At 37.8% G+C, this 21,300-nt stretch overlaps 1 protein-coding gene across 1 annotated transcript; it reads right to left on the bottom strand.

The window, feature by feature from the left end:
- Window positions 1-7,234: 7,234 nt before the first annotated feature.
- orai2 (ORAI calcium release-activated calcium modulator 2) lies at window positions 7,235-19,583 on the bottom strand. Its single transcript, XM_033611662.2, has 3 exons — window positions 19,250-19,583; window positions 12,451-12,686; window positions 7,235-10,761 (listed from the first exon to the last, which is right to left on the bottom strand). Exons 2-3 carry the CDS (start codon window positions 12,679-12,681, stop codon window positions 10,189-10,191), a joined length of 804 nt encoding a protein of 267 aa, XP_033467553.1. The 5' UTR covers window positions 12,682-12,686; window positions 19,250-19,583; the 3' UTR covers window positions 7,235-10,188.
- Between the last annotated feature and the right edge of the window lie 1,717 nt (window positions 19,584-21,300).

Here is a 21,300-nt window from a genome sequence, read left to right on the forward strand (position 1 = left end):
AAGAATCTGTAAGTGCACCTGAGCAGGGTATAGGCAGGACTCCTAAAGTTAGATTTAATTAATTTTAAGACCTTTTACATATATTAAATACATACAAAAGAAAATCATTAAAAAAAAGCACATGATATAATGTGTCGTGAAAAATATACTCAAGTCATAGTATAGTATACTTTAGAAGAATATTGAAAAACTCATTGGATGATATGCGAAAAAATGTTGAAAAATTATGATAAAGTATGTCATTAAATAACATTAAAAAATCATATTATACCACAATACAAATTTAATTGAAAAAATTGGTAGCATAGTATGTAATGGAAGATTTGTACAAACATCAAGATATGATAAGCCATACACAATGACATTTAAAAAGATCAAAGGTTAAATCATTAAAAATGATTTCTAAAAAATTAATGTGTCATTAAAAATAACACAAACAAATCATAGTATATGTTATACAAAAATCATAAAAAAAGTTATACCATAGTATGACATCCAAAATATGATTGAAAAACGTCATAGTATAGTGTGACGTCCAAAATATGATAAAAACGTCATAGTAGTATGTTGTCCAAAATATGATAAAAACGTCATAGTATACTATGTCGTCCAAAATATGATGAAAAGGTCATATGATAGTATGTCGTCCAAATTTATAAGATGGTCATAGTACAGTATGTTGTCCAAACTATGATAAAAATGTCAAAGTATAGTATATCGTCCAAAATATGATAAAAATGTCATAGTATAGCTTGTCATATGAAATGTGATGAAAACGTCATAGTATAGCATGTCGTCCAAAATACGATAAAAACGTCATAGTATAGTTTGTCGTCTGAAATGTAATAAAAACGTCATAGTATAGTATGTCGTCCAAAATATGATAAAAATGTCAAAGTATAGTATATCATCCAAAATATGATAAAAAGGTCATAGTATAGTATGTCATATGAAATGTGATAAAAACGTCATAGTATAGTATGTCGTCCAAAATATGATAAAAAACGTCACAGTATAGTATGTCGTCCAAATTTATGATAAAAACGTCATAGTATAGCATGTTGTCCAAAATATGATAAAAATGTCATAGTATAGCATGTCGTCCAAAACATGATAAAAATGTCATAGTATAGCGTGTCGTCCAAAATACGATAAAAAGGTCATAGTATAGAATTCTGTCCGAAATATGATAAAAAAAGTCAAAGTATAGTATCTTGTCCAAAATATGATAAAAACGTCATAGTATAGTATGCTGTCCGAAATATGATAAAAAAAGGTCATAGTACAGTATGCTGTCCGAAATATGATGAAAATGTCATAGTATAGCATGTCATCCAAAATATGATGAAAACGTTATAGTATAGTATATCGTCCAAAATATGATAAAAAGGTCATAGTATAGTATGTCGTCCAAAATATGATAAAAACGTCATAGTATAGTATGTCGTGCGAAATATGATGAAAAGGTCATATGATAGTATGTCGTCCAAATTTATGATGAAAACGTCATAGGATAGTATGTCGTCCAAAGTGTGATAAAAAGGTCATAGTATAGTATGTTGTCCAAAATATGATAAAAATGTCATAGTATAGCATGTCGTCCAAAATATGATAAAAACGTCATAATATAGTATGTCGTCCGAAATATGATGAAAAGGTCATATGATAGTATGTCGTCCAAATTTATGATAAAACGTCATAGTATAGTATGTCGTCCAAAATATGATAAAAACGTCATAGTATAGTATGTCGTGCAAAATATGATGAAAAGGTCATATGATAGTATGTCGTCCAAATTTATGATAAAAACGTCATAGGATAGTATGTCGTCCAAAGTGTGATAAAAAGGTCATAGTATAGTATGTTGTCCAAAATATGATAAAAATATCATAGTATAGCATGTCGTCCAAAATATGATAAAAACGTCATAGTATAGTATGTCGTCCGAAATATGATGAAAAGGTCATATGATAGTATGTCGTCCAAATTTATGATAAAAATGTCATAGTATAGTATGTCGTCCAAAATATGATGAAAAAATCATAGTATAGCATGTCATCCAAAATATGATAAAAACGTTATCCAAAATATGATACAACTGTCAAAGTATATATGATAGTATGTCGTCCAAATTTATGATAAAAACATCATAGTATGTCGTCAAAAATATGATAAAAACGTCATAGTATAGTACGTCGTCCAAAATATAAGAAAAATGTCATAGTATAGTATGTCATCCGAAATATGATCAAAAGGTCATAGTATAGTATGTCGTCAAAAACATGATAAAAAAAGGTCATAGTATAGTATGTTGTCCAAAATATGATAAAAATGTCATAGGATAGTATGCTGTCCAAAATATGATAAAAAAAGGTCATAGTATAGTATGTCGTCCAAAATATGATTAAAACGTCATAGTATAGCATGTCATCCAAAATATGATAAAAACGTCATAGTATAGTATATCGTCCAAAACATGATAAAAAGGTCATAGTATAATATGCCGTCCAAAAATGATAAAAAAAAGTCACAGCATAGTATATCTTCCAAAATATGATTAAAATGTCATAGTATAGTATGTTGTCCAAAATATGATACAAATGTCATAGTATAGTATGTCGTCCAAAATATGAGAAAAATGTCATAGTATAGTATGTCGTGCGAAATATGATGAAAAGGTCATATGATAGTATGTCGTCCAAATTTATGATAAAAACGTCATAGGATAGTATGTCGTCCAAAGTGTGATAAAAAGGTCATAGTATAGTATGTTGTCCAAAATATGATAAAAATGTCATAGTATAGCATGTCGTCCAAAATATGATAAAAACGTCATAGTATAGTATGTCGTCCGAAATATGATGAAAAGGTCATATGATAGTATGTCGTCCAAATTTATGATAAAAACGTCATAGTATAGCATGTCATCCAAAATATGATAAAAACGTTATAGTATAGTATGTTGTCCAAAATATGATACAAATGTCATAGTATAGTATATCGTCCGAAATATGATTAAAACGTCATATGATAGTATATCGTCCAAATTTATGATAAAAACGTCATAGTATAGTATGTTGTCCAAAATATGATACAAATGTCATAGTATAGTATGTCGTCTAAAATATGAGAAAAATGTCATAGTATAGTATGTCGTCCAAAATATGATAAAAAAAGGTCATATTATAGTATGTCGTCCGAAATATGATCACAAGGTCGCAGTATAGTATGTTGTCCAAAATATGAGAAAAATGTCATAGTATAGTATGTCGTCCAAAATATGATAAAAACGTCATAGTATAGTATGTCGTCAAAAACATGATAAAAAGGTCATAGTCTAGCGTGTTGTCCAAAATATGATAAAAACGTCATAGTATAGTATGTTGTCCAAAATATGATAAAAATGTCATAGTATAGCGTGTCGTCCAAAACATAATAAAAAGGTCATAGTATAGCGTGTCGTCCAAAATATGATAAAAATGTCATAGTGTAGCATGTCGTCCAAAATATGATAAAAAGGTCATAGTATAGTATATCGTCCAAAATATGATGAAAAGGTCATATGATAGTATGTCGTCCAAAATATGATAAAAACGTCATGGTATAGTATGTCGTCCGAAATATGATAAAAACGTCGTAGTATAGTATGTCGTCCAAAATATGATTAAAACGTCATAGCATAGTATGTCGTCCAAAATATGATAAAAAGGTCATAGTATAGTATATCGTCCAAAACATGATAAAAAAGTCATAGTATAGTATGTTGTCCAAAATATGATAAAAACGTTATAGTATAGTATGCTGTCCGAAATATGATAAAAAAAGGTCATAGTATAGTATGCTGTCCGAAATATGATTAAATAGTACAGTATGTCGTCTGAAATATGATGAAAAAATAATAGTATAGCATGTCATCCAAAACATGATGAAAAAGTTATAGTATAGTATATCGTCCAAAATATGATAAAAACGTCATAGTATAGTATGTCGTCTGAAATATGATAAAAACGTCATAGTATAGTATGTCGTCCAAAATATAAAAATGTCATAGTATAGTATGTCGTCCAAAATATGATAAAAACGTCATAGTATAGTATATTGTCAAATATATGATTAAAACGTCATAGTATGGCGTGTCGTCCAAAACATGATAAAAATGTCATAGTATAGTATGTCGTCCAAAATATGATAAAAAAGTCATAGTATAGCATGTCATCCAAAATATGATAAAAACGTCATAGTATAATATGCCGTCCGAAATATGATAAAAACGTCATAGTATAGTATGTCGTCCAAAATATGATAAAAAGGTCATAGTATAGTATGTCGTCCGAAATATGATAAAAACGTCATATGATAGTATGTCGTCCAAAATATGATAAAAACGTCATAGTAAAGTATGTTGTCCAAAATATGATAAAAAGGTCATAGTATAGCGTGTTGTCCAAAATATGATAAAAAGGTCATAGTATAGTATGTCGTCCAAAATATGATAAAAACGTCATAGTATAGTATGCTGTCCAAAATATGATACAAAAAGGTCATAGTATAGTATGTCGTCCAACATATGATTAAAACGTCATAGTATAGCATGTTGTCCAAAATATGATAAAAATGTCATAGTATAGCGTGTCGTCCAAAACATGATAAAAAGGTCATAGTATAGTATGTCGTCCAAAATATGATAAAATGTCATAGTATAGTATGTCGTCCAAAATATGATAAAAACGTCATAGTATAGTATGACGTCCAAAATATGATAAGAAGGTCATAGTATAATATGTCGTCCGAAATATGATTAAAATGTCATAGTATAGTATGTCGTCCAAAATATGATAAAATGTCATAGTATAGAATGTCGTCCAAAATATGATAAAAACGTCATAGTATAGTATGACGTCCAAAATATGATAAAAAGGTCATAGTATAGTGTGTCGTCCAAAATATGATTAAAACGTCATAGTATAGCATGTCGTCCAAAACATGATAAAAATGTCATAGTATAGTGTGTCGTCCAAAATAGGATTAAAACGTCATAGTATGGCGTGTCGTCCAAAACATGATAAAAACCTCATAGTATAGCGTGTCATTCAAAACATGATAAAAATGTCATAGTATAGCGTGTCATCCAAAATATGATAAAAAAGTCATAGTATGTCGTCCAAAATATGATCAAAACGTCATAGTATAGTGTGTCGTCCGAAATATGATTAAAACGTCATAGTATGGCGTGTCGTCCAAAACATGATTAAAACGTCATAGTATAGCGTGTCATCCAAAACATGATAAAAATGTCATAGTATAGCGTGTCGTCCAAAATATGATAAAAAAGTCATAGTATGTCGTCCAAAATATGATAAAAACGTCATAGTATAGTATGTCATCCAAAATATGATTAAAACATCATAGTATGTCGTCCAAAATATGATATAAACGTCATAGTATAGTATGTCGTCCGAAATATGATAAAAACGTCATAGTATAGTATGTCGTCCAAAATATGATAAAAACGTCATAGTATAGTATGTCGTCCGAAATATGATAAAAACCTCATAGTATGATAAAAACGTCATAGTATGATAAAAACGTCATGGTATAGTATGTCATCCAAAATATGCTAAAAACGTCATAGTATAGTATGTCGTCCAAAATATGATTAAAACATCATACTATGTCGTCCAAAATATGATAAAAACGTCATAGTATAGCATGTCGTCCGAAATATGATAAAAGTTATAGTAAAGAATGTCGTCCAAAAAATATGATTAAAAAGTCACAGTGTAGTATGATGTCCAAAATATGATAAAAACGTCATAGTATAGTATGTCGTCCGAAATATGATAAAAACGTCATAGTATAGTATGTCGTCCAAAATATGATAAAAACGTCATAGTATGATAAAAACGTCATGGTATAGTATGTCATCCAAAATATGCTAAAAACGTCATAGTATAGTATGTCGTCCAAAATATGATTAAAACATCATACTATGTCGTCCAAAATATGATAAAAACGTCATAGTATAGCATGTCGTCCGAAATATGATAAAAGTTATAGTAAAGAATGTCGTCCAAAAAATATGATTAAAAAGTCACAGTGTAGTATGATGTCCAAAATATGATATAAACGTCATAGTATAGTATGTCGTCCGAAATATGATAAAAACGTCATAGTATAGTATGTCGTCCAAAATATGATAAAAACGTCATAGTATAGTATGTCGTCCGAAATATGATAAAAACCTCATAGTATGATAAAAACCTCATAGTATGATAAAAACGTCATGGTATAGTATGTCATCCAAAATATGCTAAAAACGTCATAGTATAGTATGTCGTCCAAAATATGATTAAAACATCATACTATGTCGTCCAAAATATGATAAAAACGTCATAGTATAGCATGTCGTCCGAAATATGATAAAAGTTATAGTAAAGAATGTCGTCCAAAAAATATGATTAAAAAGTCACAGTGTAGTATGATGTCCAAAATATGATAAAAACGTCATAGTATAGTATGTCGTCCGAAATATGACAAAAACGTAATAGTAAAATGTTAAAACATATAACAAGTCATAGCACAGAAAATTATTAAAAAAGTCAAATGGTCTGCCTGTGGTGCGTCATTAAATCATTCAAAGGTGACAGTATAGTTAAGTATTCAAAAAAAAAATAATTGTAAAGCATGTCATACAAAATAAAAAAATAGTATGTAAATAATACTTAATAAACATTATGTCATAAAAGTTCATAAAATTGTCATATTATAAGATGTCAGTAAAAATGATTAAATAAATGCAATTAAGCCCTGGTGTGGTATGCCATTGAAAATGTCATAAAAAAAGTCAGTGTAGTATGTCATCAAAACTAAATAACTCAAAATATGTTTTTAAAAAGTGATAGTGTCATTTGCTGTAAAAAATCTCAGTAACATCCCTGAAAAATAACAGTAAAATATGTCATTTAAAAAAGTCCTTGTACAGTGTGGCATTACAAAAATGTCAGAAAGTCAGTAAAAACTGTATGGTAATCATAGAAAAAAAACATTAAAAAACAGTCAGCATGTGGTAAAAAAAAGTCATAAAATGTCATAATGTAGTATGTCACTAAAAAAAAAAAAAAAAGTGCAGTGTTTCTACATGCACTTATAGGGGGAATGTCTGGTTTGACAACCTGAGATGCAAACAAACAGTAAATCCTGCTTGTGACTGGTCACAGAGACACAGGATACAATATGAATTTTAACAATGTTTTTATTATGAAACTCTGTTGCAGGCTGTGAATTTCATTTCCCCGACACAGGTCTCCCTGACCTCTGCAGCATCCCCTGAAGAAGCACAAAACCACAAACACGAGACAAACACATATTCTTTGCGCTGACTCGCTGCACAACTAAACTACAAGTGCACTTCTGTCTCTTCTGAGGAGCGAGAAACAAACTGAGCAACACTTTGGTCAGTCATCTTATTTGGAATGTGGCAACAGGATGGTACATTTTGTTTTGTCAAACACAGTAACATATTCAAACCTCATCCAAGGAGGTGTGTGTGTGTATGTGTTGATGAACCTGCACTTACTGAAAGGTCACCAATATATACTGTATACACAGGAGGTCACAGGGTCGTACTGATGACAACATGTCACTCTGACTCTGTCTCTTACCCACCTCTCCTCCATCCCTTCTGGGCCTTCTTCTGACTCAACATTTAAACGTCATTATTTTACATTTTGTCACACCCAATATTCCCAGCTATAACCATCTGCTCCTGTTCTGACTTTTAGTATAACAGCAGTTCATAAAAGGCATTAATTCTGTAAGGCAGAACTATATTTTGACAGTAACATTCATATTGAAGCACTTGGAGCAGCATCAATGTGCAGAGTCGGTTGGTTTGACACCTTTGACACAGGCGCTGTGGTCTTTGTTTAAGTCAATAAAAGCTATTTAAAAGGAGGAAAATGACAGACGGAAAAACAGTGACACCAACTTTCTGACAATTTCACACAGAATGTAACATTTCTTAAGACTTTAAAACCCCCCAATCAGTCAGAAAAGAGACAAACACGCAAGTCCTGGCAGTGTGATGACTCAGCTCTCTACAGTTAAAACAACAAGCTCAGTTTTACATAATGTGAGCCTGACGAAAGAGGAGGTCAAGTGTAAACACTGTGGCTTTACTCACCACATAATCCATGCAGCAGGTTGGGTTTATTAAATCAGGATATTAAATCCAATTAAAATCTCTTATTGAATCCAGTTAACATTTGCAAAGACCTGGATCTATAAATAACTTAAACTATCAGATATGTGATCAGATTTTGATCCTTGAGTGTTCTAAGGAAGTGATTCTTCTATCTGTTAGGGTCCTGTCAGACCTAGAGACGTCTCCTTTGGTCTGAATCAGGGACTAATAATGGTACAAAGTTGTATAATTGCCTAGAGTTGGTTCGTGTTCTCACGGCAGCATTTACAAGAGGACCAGATCAAATGACTTGTGTGAGAAAGCTGCTCTTGATTGGTCAGAATTTCCATGCGGGAAAAATCCAGGAAGTAAACCAAATGTTGAAGAAGAGTTCACAGGAGTTACAAGAGTAAAGACTAAGAGTTTACAAGAGTAAACAGGACAGGTGTGAGAGCACCCTAACAAACAGTATTTGGCTAAGCACAAAACTCATGTTACGGAGAGCACAATAATATAAAGTTGGATTTTGAGTTACTTATGGCATTTACCATTTCCACTGGTGAAAGTGATGGCAGCTCTCTGCTAGCAAGGAGTAAGGAGATAAGATTTGATAAGAGACCTGTTGGCCTCATGCCAAGTTCACACTGGAAGCAGAAGCGCGCCGATATGTCAACTGTCGCTCACATCAGAAGCGCATTTCTCCTTGCTGGTCAGCGAGAGATTCTGTTCTGTTCTAATCACACGTGAGGCCCCGATCACACAGAAAGCATTTTGCAGGCTGCATAACGTGAGGAGCACCGTGATGCCTTTTTTATTTCAGTGGAATGCCACTTGCCGGGCAACCACCCCATTACATTCTTACACTAACCGTCCCATGTAATCAATCTACCGTTGTTGGGTTTTTTTTTGTATTTTACTGTAATTAGTGTCTTGTTCCTGACATGTTGAGGCAGAGGGTACTGTCTGTAGCTCTGGTTGAGGGTGAGAGGCTGTCAGCAGATAAAGAGCGATCTGTGTGGGTACATGAGACCCTAAAAAGGATGCTGGATCATGGGGAGTACCACCAGTTGGTCAAGGAGCTTCTCCTCCATGATGGACATTTCCAGGCATATTTTAGGATGACTTGAAGGCAAGATGGAGCCACTTTATTCCAATGGAGCTGCACGCCTGGTGCATACACCAAAATTTTTTTATAGCTTCCAGGTTTACTTCCCCGGTAGGCGGCTCACTGAATATGAGCAGAAGTGTTTCTCCTGCTGGCCCCACTCGGCTCTTACACTTTGCATTGTGATGACGTCACAGATTTTTAAAACAGTTTTTCTCGGCTTGAGGAAAGTTTTACAAACATATAACCTCCATGGCTCAAAAATTCAGAATAGAAAGAGTCATAAGTGGCCTTGTTTGCAGTTGGAGGTGTCCTGTCAACAGTTTTATCAACATCTCTTTTACAGCGGTGGTCTATGTTTTCTTGCCAGATTTACTCACGGAAAAATCAGACCAGACACCGGAACTATCGCTCGGATTGCAAGCCGGCTGCAGACCTCGGGGTCCATTCTGACATGAGCGCCAAAGAAAGCGTGCACTGGTCCACGGAAAATCATCGTGCTTTGTAGCACTTCAGCGTCCAGTGTAAACCTGACGTCAGAGTGAATGAGGGTACCAGATTCGAATGGAACCAGTTACTGTCACCGAACCCTACAATAAAAACAGACATGGCACAAAAATGGCACACAGAACATAGTAGCCCTTTTTCTGTAAACCTTTTTACATCCTTTACCTAAACATAAAATAGATTTAAAACACAGACATGGCACTGCACAACGCAACTTTACCTTAAGAATAAATTAGCAGTCTGACATGTGTGGGCTGTCTGTGCTGCAGAGTGAGGAGCTTTAAAGCTCGCTGTCTACGAGTCCCAGTAAGGCATCAACAAGAACCAGAACAGATGTCAGAGAAGAGATAAATATGAGACACAAAGAGAAGTCCTTAAAGCTGCAGGCATGGTATCACACAGTCTGGAGGCCCCTCTCTTGGCCGTCTAGCTGTACCTTAATCTTGTGCAGTTCCTCGATCTCCTGGTGGTGGCGCTCCGTCTTGTGGCGCACCAGAGAGCGATAGAAGTGAATGGTGAACAACACAAAAATCACCCCCACTGGGACCATGATGATGGTGGAGGCCAGCGCGGCCTTCCAGCCACTCTCCTGCGACTCAGATGAGGCTGACGCCGGCTTCTCTGCGGGGCTACAGGCGCTTGGTTTTTTGGCCCCGCTGCAGTCTACGGGCAGGAACTTGATCCAGCAGAGGAGCACCACCTCTGCTAGAAACAGCAGAATGCCCAGCGCTGTGGAAAAGCCCCACGCCAGCTCGATGTAGTGGTGCATGCGCTCGTGCGGTGACTCGCTGACGGAGTTGAGGTTGTGGATATTGCTGACGGCCTCCACGTTGGGCAGGATGCAGGTGCTGATCAGCAGAGCGAAGAGGTGCACCGCCACCAGCACAGTGGTGCACACACTGAAGGCAATGAGGAGCACAGGGGGGTAACTGTACTGCATCTCCAGCTGCACCTCCACCATGGCCACCTATGACATGTTTACAGGGACACAAATAACCAGGTTACCAGGGGTGTAAAGTGATGTTGTTGTTGGTCCATGTTACATAACTGCTGGGAGAAATTTGCCTTAAGGGCTTTAAGTCGGACAGTTGTTAAGTTTTAGGAAGGGTTTTAGGATGATAGTTTGGGTTAAATGGAAAAGATTTATTTCACAAAGGTCTCTCTGACAGAAAGCCCTGAAGGTTAGCTTATCCCATGTGCTGTTTCATGCAAGCTAGTGGAGTCAGTTTAAACTAAACTTCACTGCACTTAAGCAGTTACAATTATTTAAATTATCAATGTGTTGTTTTTATCTTTTATGGCCAAAAGTAAAAAACAAAGGTGCGGCAGGTTCTTCTGTAACTGACTGTGTTAAATGGGCAGATAAAATCGTCTCCTAAGGATCGCAGGCCACTGAATCGCATCTCACCGAAATCATATCATGGCAGACTTTGTAATTTCAGCAAATATCGTATCGTTGTCCAAAGAATTTATACAATATCATATCTTGATGAAACTGGTGATTTACACCCCTACAGGTTACTGCGTCACAATATGATAAGGCTACATTCACACCAAATCAGGCACTGTGAGTAAAAGATGACAGGATTCAGGAAAGTTTGGCTTTCCTTAACCCGATAACAAGCCTGAATATACCGAGTCATTTTCACCCCAACCACATTAACCAGGCTTTAAAACTGACTGCATTAAAAGCAGAAGCAGCAACAGCCTTTTCTTTAGCTTGTGACCCCACCGCCCACCAAACAAAAGGCTATGTGCTACTAACCTCCAGCTCACCCAAAAGCACCTCAATATCTGCGTCAGAAATATTCATCTTCTTCGTTTTCCTCTCGGCCGTTGCCATGATTCACCGCAAATAACCACTGATCAGCTAGCTTATATCAATACATCAGCACTAATGAAGTGCTTTGCATTGTACATTTATGCCTGAATGAGGGAGGGATATGAGGCTGGTCCACTTGTGGACAAGTTGATTTGGACTTTATAAAAGGCGTACTCATGGTTTTATAAATCACAGTATTTTTGGCGTACATACATTCCCTCATTTGTGCATACGCAAACATTTAGTGTGGTTTCTCCGTTGAGTTCAGTAAAAGAGGTCGGAGGTTATTAAAACTGGTAAAAAAAAAAAACACACTAAATAAAGCACCTTCACATTAAAATAAATCAGTGTTTTTCTGACACTCTTGTTGTGGACGGGCTGCTAAAGGCAGTGATCGACGCCAAAATATGAAAACAGGAGAGTTGTGTTTTGCCTCCAGCTATTAAAGTTACATCATTGTCACCTCCACCCTAAAAGAGTCTATACACCAAAAAAAGACATACCTATTATATAATATATCCCCCTAAATCCTACACACCGGACACTGGATTATGATTTATGTTAACAACACATTAAAGTTTAAGCATTGATGTTACTGTTCAGCAGCCAACACTGAATCTTGAATACACAGACAGGAAGTTTAAACCCAGATCCTGCCACCACTGTATTTCCATGAGACATGTAGGTCACTGTGGTAGATCAGCTAGAATGATTTGCGGTAGTGAAATGAACTGAAACCATGAAATACCCAGAAATCAGCGGTGAGAAACTAAAAACTTTCCACAGGCTGAAACATGAAAAATAAGCGGTCACGTTCTTTAACAGTAAACTAACCATTGCGAAGCCGGAGAGCAGAGCAGACGTCCTGCTGGAGGCCTTCAGCTTGGCCCGGCTCAGGTAGAGTTTCCTCCAGGACAGGGCCTGCACGGAGTGGTGGTTGGAGCTGACCAGCTCCAGGTAACTGCGTCGCACCCAGTCCCTGTAGTCCATCCCCCCGCAGTCAGGAGCCCGCTCTGAGACCCCTGGGGCTGGAGAACCCATCGGCACGTTCAGCTCACTGCTCATAGCACCTGGTGGGTATAAAGGGCAGAGACGGTCATGTCAATGCAACAATACAAAAGATGCTACAACTGTACATTTTCCCAAAAATTAAATCACTGTAGCTCCGTGTTTCTGTTCATATTCAACGACAACTCTCTCCTTTTAAGGAAAAACTCAAATATTCCCACAACCCGCAGTGAACTCTTTAGAGGCATAATGTCTGTCTGTCACAATAATATTTTGCTCTGGCATGCTGTTGGCAAAGAGACGGAGGAGTTGTCACTCAGTCACTCAGTGTTTGAGTGGGAGCAGTAGGAAATGGAAGACAGGAAAGAAACATTATGAGAAAGACAAAGGATGATTAATAGAAATAAAGATTGCTTTAAAAATAGCAGCAACTTTACTACTATTTTCTGTTTCCTCACAGTATTTTTGTACCTCTAAGATTAGAAAATAACTTAAAACACAATTGAAGACGCAGTGTGCAGGATTTAGGAGGATTAATGACGGAAATGGACTATAATATAATGTTTTCTTAGGTGTATAATTGCCTAAATAAATGAGAATTAGCGCTTCTCTTCCAGGTTACATTCATGTCAGTGAAAACATGGATGCTTCACACACAGATGATCTATACAATCAGCACAGTTTCAAGATTAAAGTCACCAATTCAGTATCTGACCAAATGTCAGATACTGAATTAAAACGAATGCAAAATGATCTCTCATTTCTTTAGTTTGTGAACAACAGTAACTCAGAGTGAGATTCAGATTCTGTTACAGTATTAATAGTTCAACTAAATAAAATCTACCACAAATTACACATTTAAAAAGCTCCCAAATACAAAAAATGTCCCCTGGGATCTATATATATATATATATATATATATATATATATATATATATATATATATATATATATATATATATATATCAACAGGTGATTTCCTTCTTTTAGTAAAATCCTAAATGATTGAGTTGTTTTTTTTCCACCTGGACCTTTATGCTCTGCCATTTCTCCTCTAATCATCAAGCTGTAACCTGTGACAGGCTCTTATGATACCACAACTACCACACATTCACACATATGAAGTTTTTTTGTTGAGCCGTGAGCGTCACGTAGGTTTACATTTCCAAACGTTCATGACAAAATCACTTTATGACACCAACTGTGCTGCTGCCAGAGGAGCCGCTGACTGGGTTCCCTCTGAGCGGTAAGTCACTAAAAGAGTCTGAGAAGTCCGGGGCTGTTCATAAACAACATCAACAAGGCAAAATATCATGAGTATCACGATATGAATTTTTCATTTCAGATTAAAAATTATACCAGTATTATCATGAAAAAGAAGATATGGCACACCCCTAGTTCATCGTTGAGTCTAAGTAAATGTTTGTGTCAAATTTGAAGAATTTTCATCAAGATGTTCTTGAGATATTGCGTTCACAAAGACGGGACGGATGTACATGTACAACCTGAAAACATGATGCCTCCAACCACGGCAATCAACTGTGCAGAGGCATAAAAATGGTTGTGTTTTCTTGGCCTTAGAATGAGCTGTTTATATCTATACAGGAAGCAGGTCCCCGTCCATGGAGTCCGCCATATTGCACCACCATGTTTCAACAGTAGCTCAGAACGGACAAGCCAAACACTGGCTCTACATCAGGCCATTGGCGTCTCTGCATTTTCATAACGGCCAACAAAGTTAGCATCCTCTCAGGGACAGCAGCGTCTGGAAAACAACAATTTTTTTTGGACTGGTTTTACTGGTTTAAAATCACCAGGCACTTGTCTCCTGTTAAAAACCTCTTGAACAATGAACATTGAAGGTATTCTGACCAGGAGAAGTTTTAACTGGTTGCAGTTCTCACAGCTAGGGGCCACTAAATCCCCCTAAATCCTACACACCACCCCTTTTGGTTAAAAATCACAAATACATCCCATAACTGACAGAAATGAGAAAAAGAAAATGGTCTACATTTTGATCCATAATGCATTTGTTACCCTGCAGCTGGTGCTCTCTAAATGCTTTAAATATATTATTATGTCCAGGTTTAACTTGTTTACCCGTCTGATGCACCTTCCTGTAAGTCCCAGGGCTGATCCAGAGCTTGTCAATTGATTAATTAATGGATGAATGAATGAATGAATGAATGAATGAGGTAATATAAAGACAAAAACTATGATCTAGTGTGTAGCTACTGTCAGCTAATGGCAAAGAAAATGCAGTTGTAGAACTTCATTTGATGATGATTAGTTACTGTTTGATGACTAGTATTTTAAAATGCAACAACGATTAAAATGAATCAATAATGAAAGGACAAACTTGATGCATGGCGCATTGGCTCACTTGATTAGCTGCTTTCATTATCTATGCAACATAAAATTATGAATAAAACGGTTTGTGTGCACATTTTTTTACACTCCAACTCTGCTGTCAAAATAAAGTTAAAGCAGTTGTAGCATACTGCGACACAAAAGCTCATTAACCACCTGTCATATACACTACATGACTAAAAATATATGGACAGTCTTCCTGCTGCAGCATACAAAAGTATTTTGATGTTCATGTGAATAAACTTTGCGGTGACAGCTTGACGATCATTTCCTGTTGCAACACAGCGATGCCCCGACGCACAAACCACATTGTTTTTCTCAGTTTGATGTGGAAGAACCTGACTGGCCTGCACAGAACCCTGATGTTAACCTGCCCAACACTTTTGAGGATAATCTGGAGCACTGCTTGAGAGCCAGGACTTATCACCCAACATCATCTCACTATTGCTCATAAAGGGAACAACTACACTGCCTGGCCAAAAAAAAAGTCACCACCAAAAAAAAAGTCATACACTCTAATATTTCGTTGGACCGCCTTTAGCTTTGATTACGGCATGCATTCGCTGTGGCATTGTTTCGATAAGCTTCTGCAATGTCACAAGATTTATTTCCATCCAGTGTTGCATTAATTTTTCACCAAGATCTTGCATTGATGATGGTAGAGTCTGACCGCTGCACAAAGCCTTCTCCAGCACATCCCAAAGATTCTCAATGGGGTTAAGGTCTGGACTCTGTGGTGGCCAATCCATGTGTGAAAATGATGTCTCATGCTCCCTGAACCAGTCTTTTACAATTTGAGCCCGATGAATCCTGGCATTGTCATCTTGGAATATGCCCGTGCCATCAGGGAAGAAAAAATCCATTGATGGAATAACCTGGTCATTCAGTATATTCAGGTAGTCAGCTGACCTCATTCTTTGAGCACATACTGTTGCTGAACCTAGACCTGACCAACTGCAGCAACCCCAGATCATAACACTGCCCCCACAGGCTTGTACAGTAGGCACTAGGCATGATGGGTGCATCACTTCATCTGCCTCTCTTCTTACCCTGATGCGCCCTTAACTCTGGAACAGGGTAAATCTGGACTCATCAGACCACATGACCTTCTTCCATTGCTCCAGAGTCCAATCTTTATGCTCCCTAGCAAATTGAAGCCTTTTTTTCCGGTTAGCCTCACTGATTAGTGGTTTTCTTAAGGCTACACAGCTGTTCAGTCCCAATCCCTTGAGTTCCCTTCGCATTGTGCGTGTGGAAATGCTCTTACTTTCACTATTAAACATAGCCGAGTTCTACTGTTGTTTTTCTTCGATTTGATCTCACCAAACGTTTAAGTGATCGCCGATCACGATCATTGAGGATTTTTTTCCGGCCACATTTCTTCCTCGAAGACGATGGGTCCCCACTATCCTTCCAGTTTTTAATAATGCGTTGGACAGTTCTTAACTCAATTTTAGTAGTTTCTGCAATCTCCTTAGATGTTTTCTCTGCTTGATGCATGCCAATGATTTGACCCTTCTCAAACAGACTAACATCTTTTCCACAACCACGGGATGTGTCTTTCGACATGGTTGTTTAGGAAATGAGAAGCAACTCATTGCACCAGTTGGGGTTAAATAACTTGTTGCCAGCTGAAAGATAATCGCCCATGCAGTAATTATCCAATAGGAGGCTCGTACCTATTTGCTTAGTTAAATCCAGGTGGCGACTTTTTTTTTGGCCAGGCAGTGTATCTGCAGCCAGGTCCCAAAAGTAAAGACGCAGAAAAGAAGACCAGCATATTGTGCCACTGTTTTTGAAGTCAGTGAAAGTGCTTTTTACAACTACTCACTTGTGTGCAACCTGCAAATTTGCAGCCTTTTTTTTATGTATTAAAACAAGGGAGAGAGTCCGTCAGTGTAGGCCAATGTGTGTGACAGGAGGAAAGTCAGGGAGTGAGGGATTGGTTAACTGCGAGGATCACATCATCTACACTCATCTCAGTGGGCTCGTTGGAGGTGAACTGCGCCTCGCCTGGAAAGTGGACGAGAGCAGACGGCTGCAGCAGGATGCGGTGACAACAAGCTGCGGTCAAGTCAGAGGCTGAATTCAAATGTCCAAACTCTGGACCTGCAGACTGAGCCCTCGCGGACTTCAGCTGTACTGTCGCTGCTGGCATATTCATATATATGTCATATAATTTGATGAACCGTGCCTACTCATCTGTTCCTGTAGATAACAAGATATAATTCCCACATATAGCCTTTTTTGTGACTAAACAAAAATGTATTAATACACCTCTGTATTACAGGCTACAGTGTATGAAAACAAATGTTTGTGAAAAAGAACAGGACTATAATTCAATAAATTGGGCATTACTGACATCAGAATCCTTTTTTTCTTGTTTTTTGCCCATTTTTTTAGCCTATTTCACTGCACAGCCTGCAATAATAAAATTTATTTTCAGTTCCCCTACAGCCCATACTTCTACATATTTCTGTATCATGATGTGGTTGAATATTATTTCTGGCCGACACAATTCAAGAAACATTTAATAGACCTAACTATCAATAACTATTTTCACATTCATATGTTTGTTTGTTTTTCGGCAGTTCAAAAGCCCACAACATCATGTCCGTATTGCAATAAAATGTAGGTTATTTAATAGTAGTCTGCTGAAGTCTGCACCCCAAATGGACTCTCTGTAAGTCTGCAGAGAGTCCACTTGACACCCCTCGTGGTCAGTACTGAATTGTGGATTTAGACAGCACTCCCGGACTTCTCGGGAGCGTGCCTGCAAAGTCTGTGCATCTGCATGTGCAGTGAAGTCCGGACATTTGGGCTGAATCCAAATGAATCCAAACTCATATCAGTTTGTTCTGAGTCTCCAATTGTTTTAATTATTATAGTTTGAGTTATTAAAATGCTTCACAGGCTTTCTGTAATTTATGTTCATGGTTCAACCTCCATTTGACATGTATTCTCATAATCGTATCAGTTTGACCTGTACCCTCAACTACATAGCCTAAATAAATTGTGTCAGAGGGGAAAAAATACAAGACAAAAACTTTCATTAAAGATCAGTCAGATATAGTCAGGGCTTCACATCTGTACAGATGTTATTTTAAGAATCCTCACATCCCACTGACCACACGTCTGTGATGCTAAATACTTCAATAATTAAAACAGTCCAAGGTTAACATACAGTAGACACAGACAGTTTATGATGCAGTTAAAATGGCCAAAAATGTGAATAATTGTGTTGCAGGACGATTTAAGATGTGCCCCTACATGTTCTGCTTGTGCTCCCAAAGTTAAGGGCTACAGTGCTCTGACTAACCAAAGTCAGTCTGGAGCCCTGTTAATAATCATGTATTTGGAAAGATACATCCAGCAGTCTGCACAAGAACGTATTTAATGTTCTAGTGTCCATATACTTCAGTCTGCCAGCTCAGTTCCCTCACTGCCTGTTCATCTCTGCTAACAACAGAGACTTTGAGCAAACACAAATCACTGGTTTCCCAAGTTTGTGCGAGCACACCTGTCAACGTGACGACAAATGGAAGTCAAATAAGAAAGAGTTACTATCCTCTGCATTTATCCTGAAACTGTACAACACCCCGGCTCCAGAACAAGTTAGGACATTTGTAAAGTGTCAAAATAAACAGAATTCAGTGATTTGCAGACACTTTCTGACACATATTCAACTGATCACAGTAGAAATACAAGATATGTAACGTTAATGTTCACACTGATTACCTTTAAAATAAACAGGAAGTACCAAAATGGCTTGTGTCAAAAACAGCTGTGAATCTAAATGCAAAGTTGGGAGTGATGCAACACCCGGTTACAACAAAATGCAAGACATACACTATCTAATTAGAGTAAAGCACCGGGTGCTGCTGTGGTGGCCTGATCTGTGCAGAGCTCACACCTCAGCAGATGAGTGCACCTTTACGCCTCCATATATATTTAGACCAAGTTAGCAGGATCCGTTTACCGAGTTTAGCTAACACAACGCTAGTTTATTTTCATCAACGTGCCTTCAAGCCGGAAGGGAAAATTACTAAAATTAAAGTCAAACTTTCTGGTGAAAAAATGTGATATTAAATCATCTGTATTTGTCACGGTTATAAGCAGAAAGTTAGTGACAGTGAGACAATATTCAGAGAGGGAAGACACTCCTGTAACGTTAGCTAGCTAACTTAGTTAGCTAACTACTCAACACTTCTGATGAAAAAAATCCCTCGTCCGTTTGCAACTTTTTCTGTCTTACCTGTCTCCAGAGGTGCTTTCTGAATTATCCAAACTCCTAAACTCCGACAAGTCTTCTGTCCACGCTGCACAAGGCAATAAATGAACACCGTCTCGGTCCCTCCGACTGTTTTCGTTCAACAACTTCCGCTCTTCGGATGCGGTAATCAGCAGCGTCTTTGTTCAGCTTCCAGCGGTCGAGCCAGGCTCTGTAACGTTACTCCTCCCCGCCATGTTTAACACACCTGGCTGCTGGCTTTCCTCATTCCCAGGTATGTTCACCTGGCGTCGGATTTCTCTGTTTTCGGGCCGCTCGCAGGAGGAAACTCCCGTAGCTGGTGAAGATCAGGAAAACTAGTTAAAACGAACGCTTCCGGTTGGGCGTGTTGCCTTCAAAATAAAAGCACGAAAGGTTCACATTACGAAAACTGTCAAATTAAATCAGGTGTATGACACACACATACAGCAAATAATCCCCGTCCACTGATGCACAAAACAGATGTCAGAACTGCAGCTGGATAAAAACTTAAATGGGCGAAGAAGAAATAATGACCCGTATCATTATACACGTGTTGTTATTCCTCCTCCCAACATCACTCATTGTGTCACAGTCGCTGCAGATTTATGAAGCCCGGTGCCTCTAACACTGTGTCAGCCACGTCACACGTCAGTGTACAGCAGTGCGTTCGTCACTGTCAAACATTATTTCAGACATCTCCATTTATAAATTTGGATATAGCCTATTTTTATAAAGGGCCCAGAGTCTATGTCTATGCCTATGCTAATGTTTATGGCTCGCAATGCAAGGAAACCAAAATGACCCCTGGCTCGGCCTCAAACTCTGAATAACATGCTCAGTTTCACACTGCAACATTTCCCTCCAGCAGGCAGCTGGCTGAAGCCTCACAGAGCCGACACATTTCACGTTATTGGCCATTAGTTGACACTTTGAATCTCCTCAAACGTCCTGTTTGTTGTTGTTTCACATGTGTCCGTCTTAAACTCAGCTGCAACTCTTGAGATGAAATAGACAATGCATGGTGTTCATGTAACCCGTCATTGCTGGATGTGGAAATGTTCACTGATGCAGAGCGGAGAGAAAGCTCCAAAACATCCTCAGGAAATCGTAATGATAACAATGCTGGCACTGTTTGAATCTGAATGAACAGGAATGGTGTTGTGAAATATTCAACTTTATGAACTCAATGAAAATGTCATGCGTCAGGCATCTCCAGCAGAACACATTTCAATTTCCTTTTCTGTCCCTTGATTAAATACTTTGTTTATTCTTCTGCCTGAGTTCATTGTTTATACAGACAGAGGGTAAAATAATCTGTGAGCGAGAAACGTCATTAGGGGGCACCTTTTTTTTGCTTTTTCTTTCAGAGGACATGTTTGTTGTGCTGCCATGTGAGATCAAGCTGCTCCGAGCAAATTATTACAAAAAAAAATAATAATAAAAAATAAATAAATATATATGTATATACACTGATCCGTTACACTCATGGCAACAGCAATAGTGGATGTCAGTGCCCCACCAGCATGCACCATGCACCATGTCACACCACAGAAACTGCCTACAAACTACAAAGAGCTCAAGGTGTTGACCTGACCTCCAAATACCGCAGATCCCAATCTGATCTAACATTTGAGTGATGTACTTGGACCGGACTTGGCTCTGGAGGACCTCTGGAGGGTGTCCTATGGTGTCTGGCACCAACACCTTGGCTTCAGATCTTTTGGGTCCTGTGGGTTGTGAGGTGGGGTAACAGCATGTCCCACAGATGTTTGATCAGACTGGGATTTGGGGAATTTGGAGGCCAGGTTGACGCCTTGAGCTCTTCGTCACATTCCTTGGATCACTCCTGAGCAGGTAGGGCACGGTGCATTGTCCTGCTGGGGGGCCACATCTACTGGGAGTGCCGTTGCCATGAGTGGAGGTACCTGGTTTGAACTGGTGTTTAGGTGAGGGGGGGGTGTCAGGTGACAACCACATGAATGCCAGGATCCAAGGTTTCCCAACAGAAACCTTGGGTCCTGGCATTCATGTGGTTGATGTTGCATGGTCCCCGT

The sequence above is a fragment of the Epinephelus lanceolatus genome, chromosome 11 (genome assembly GCF_041903045.1).
Source record: "Epinephelus lanceolatus isolate andai-2023 chromosome 11, ASM4190304v1, whole genome shotgun sequence".
In the NCBI taxonomy this organism is placed as follows: domain Eukaryota; kingdom Metazoa; phylum Chordata; class Actinopteri; order Perciformes; family Serranidae; genus Epinephelus; species Epinephelus lanceolatus.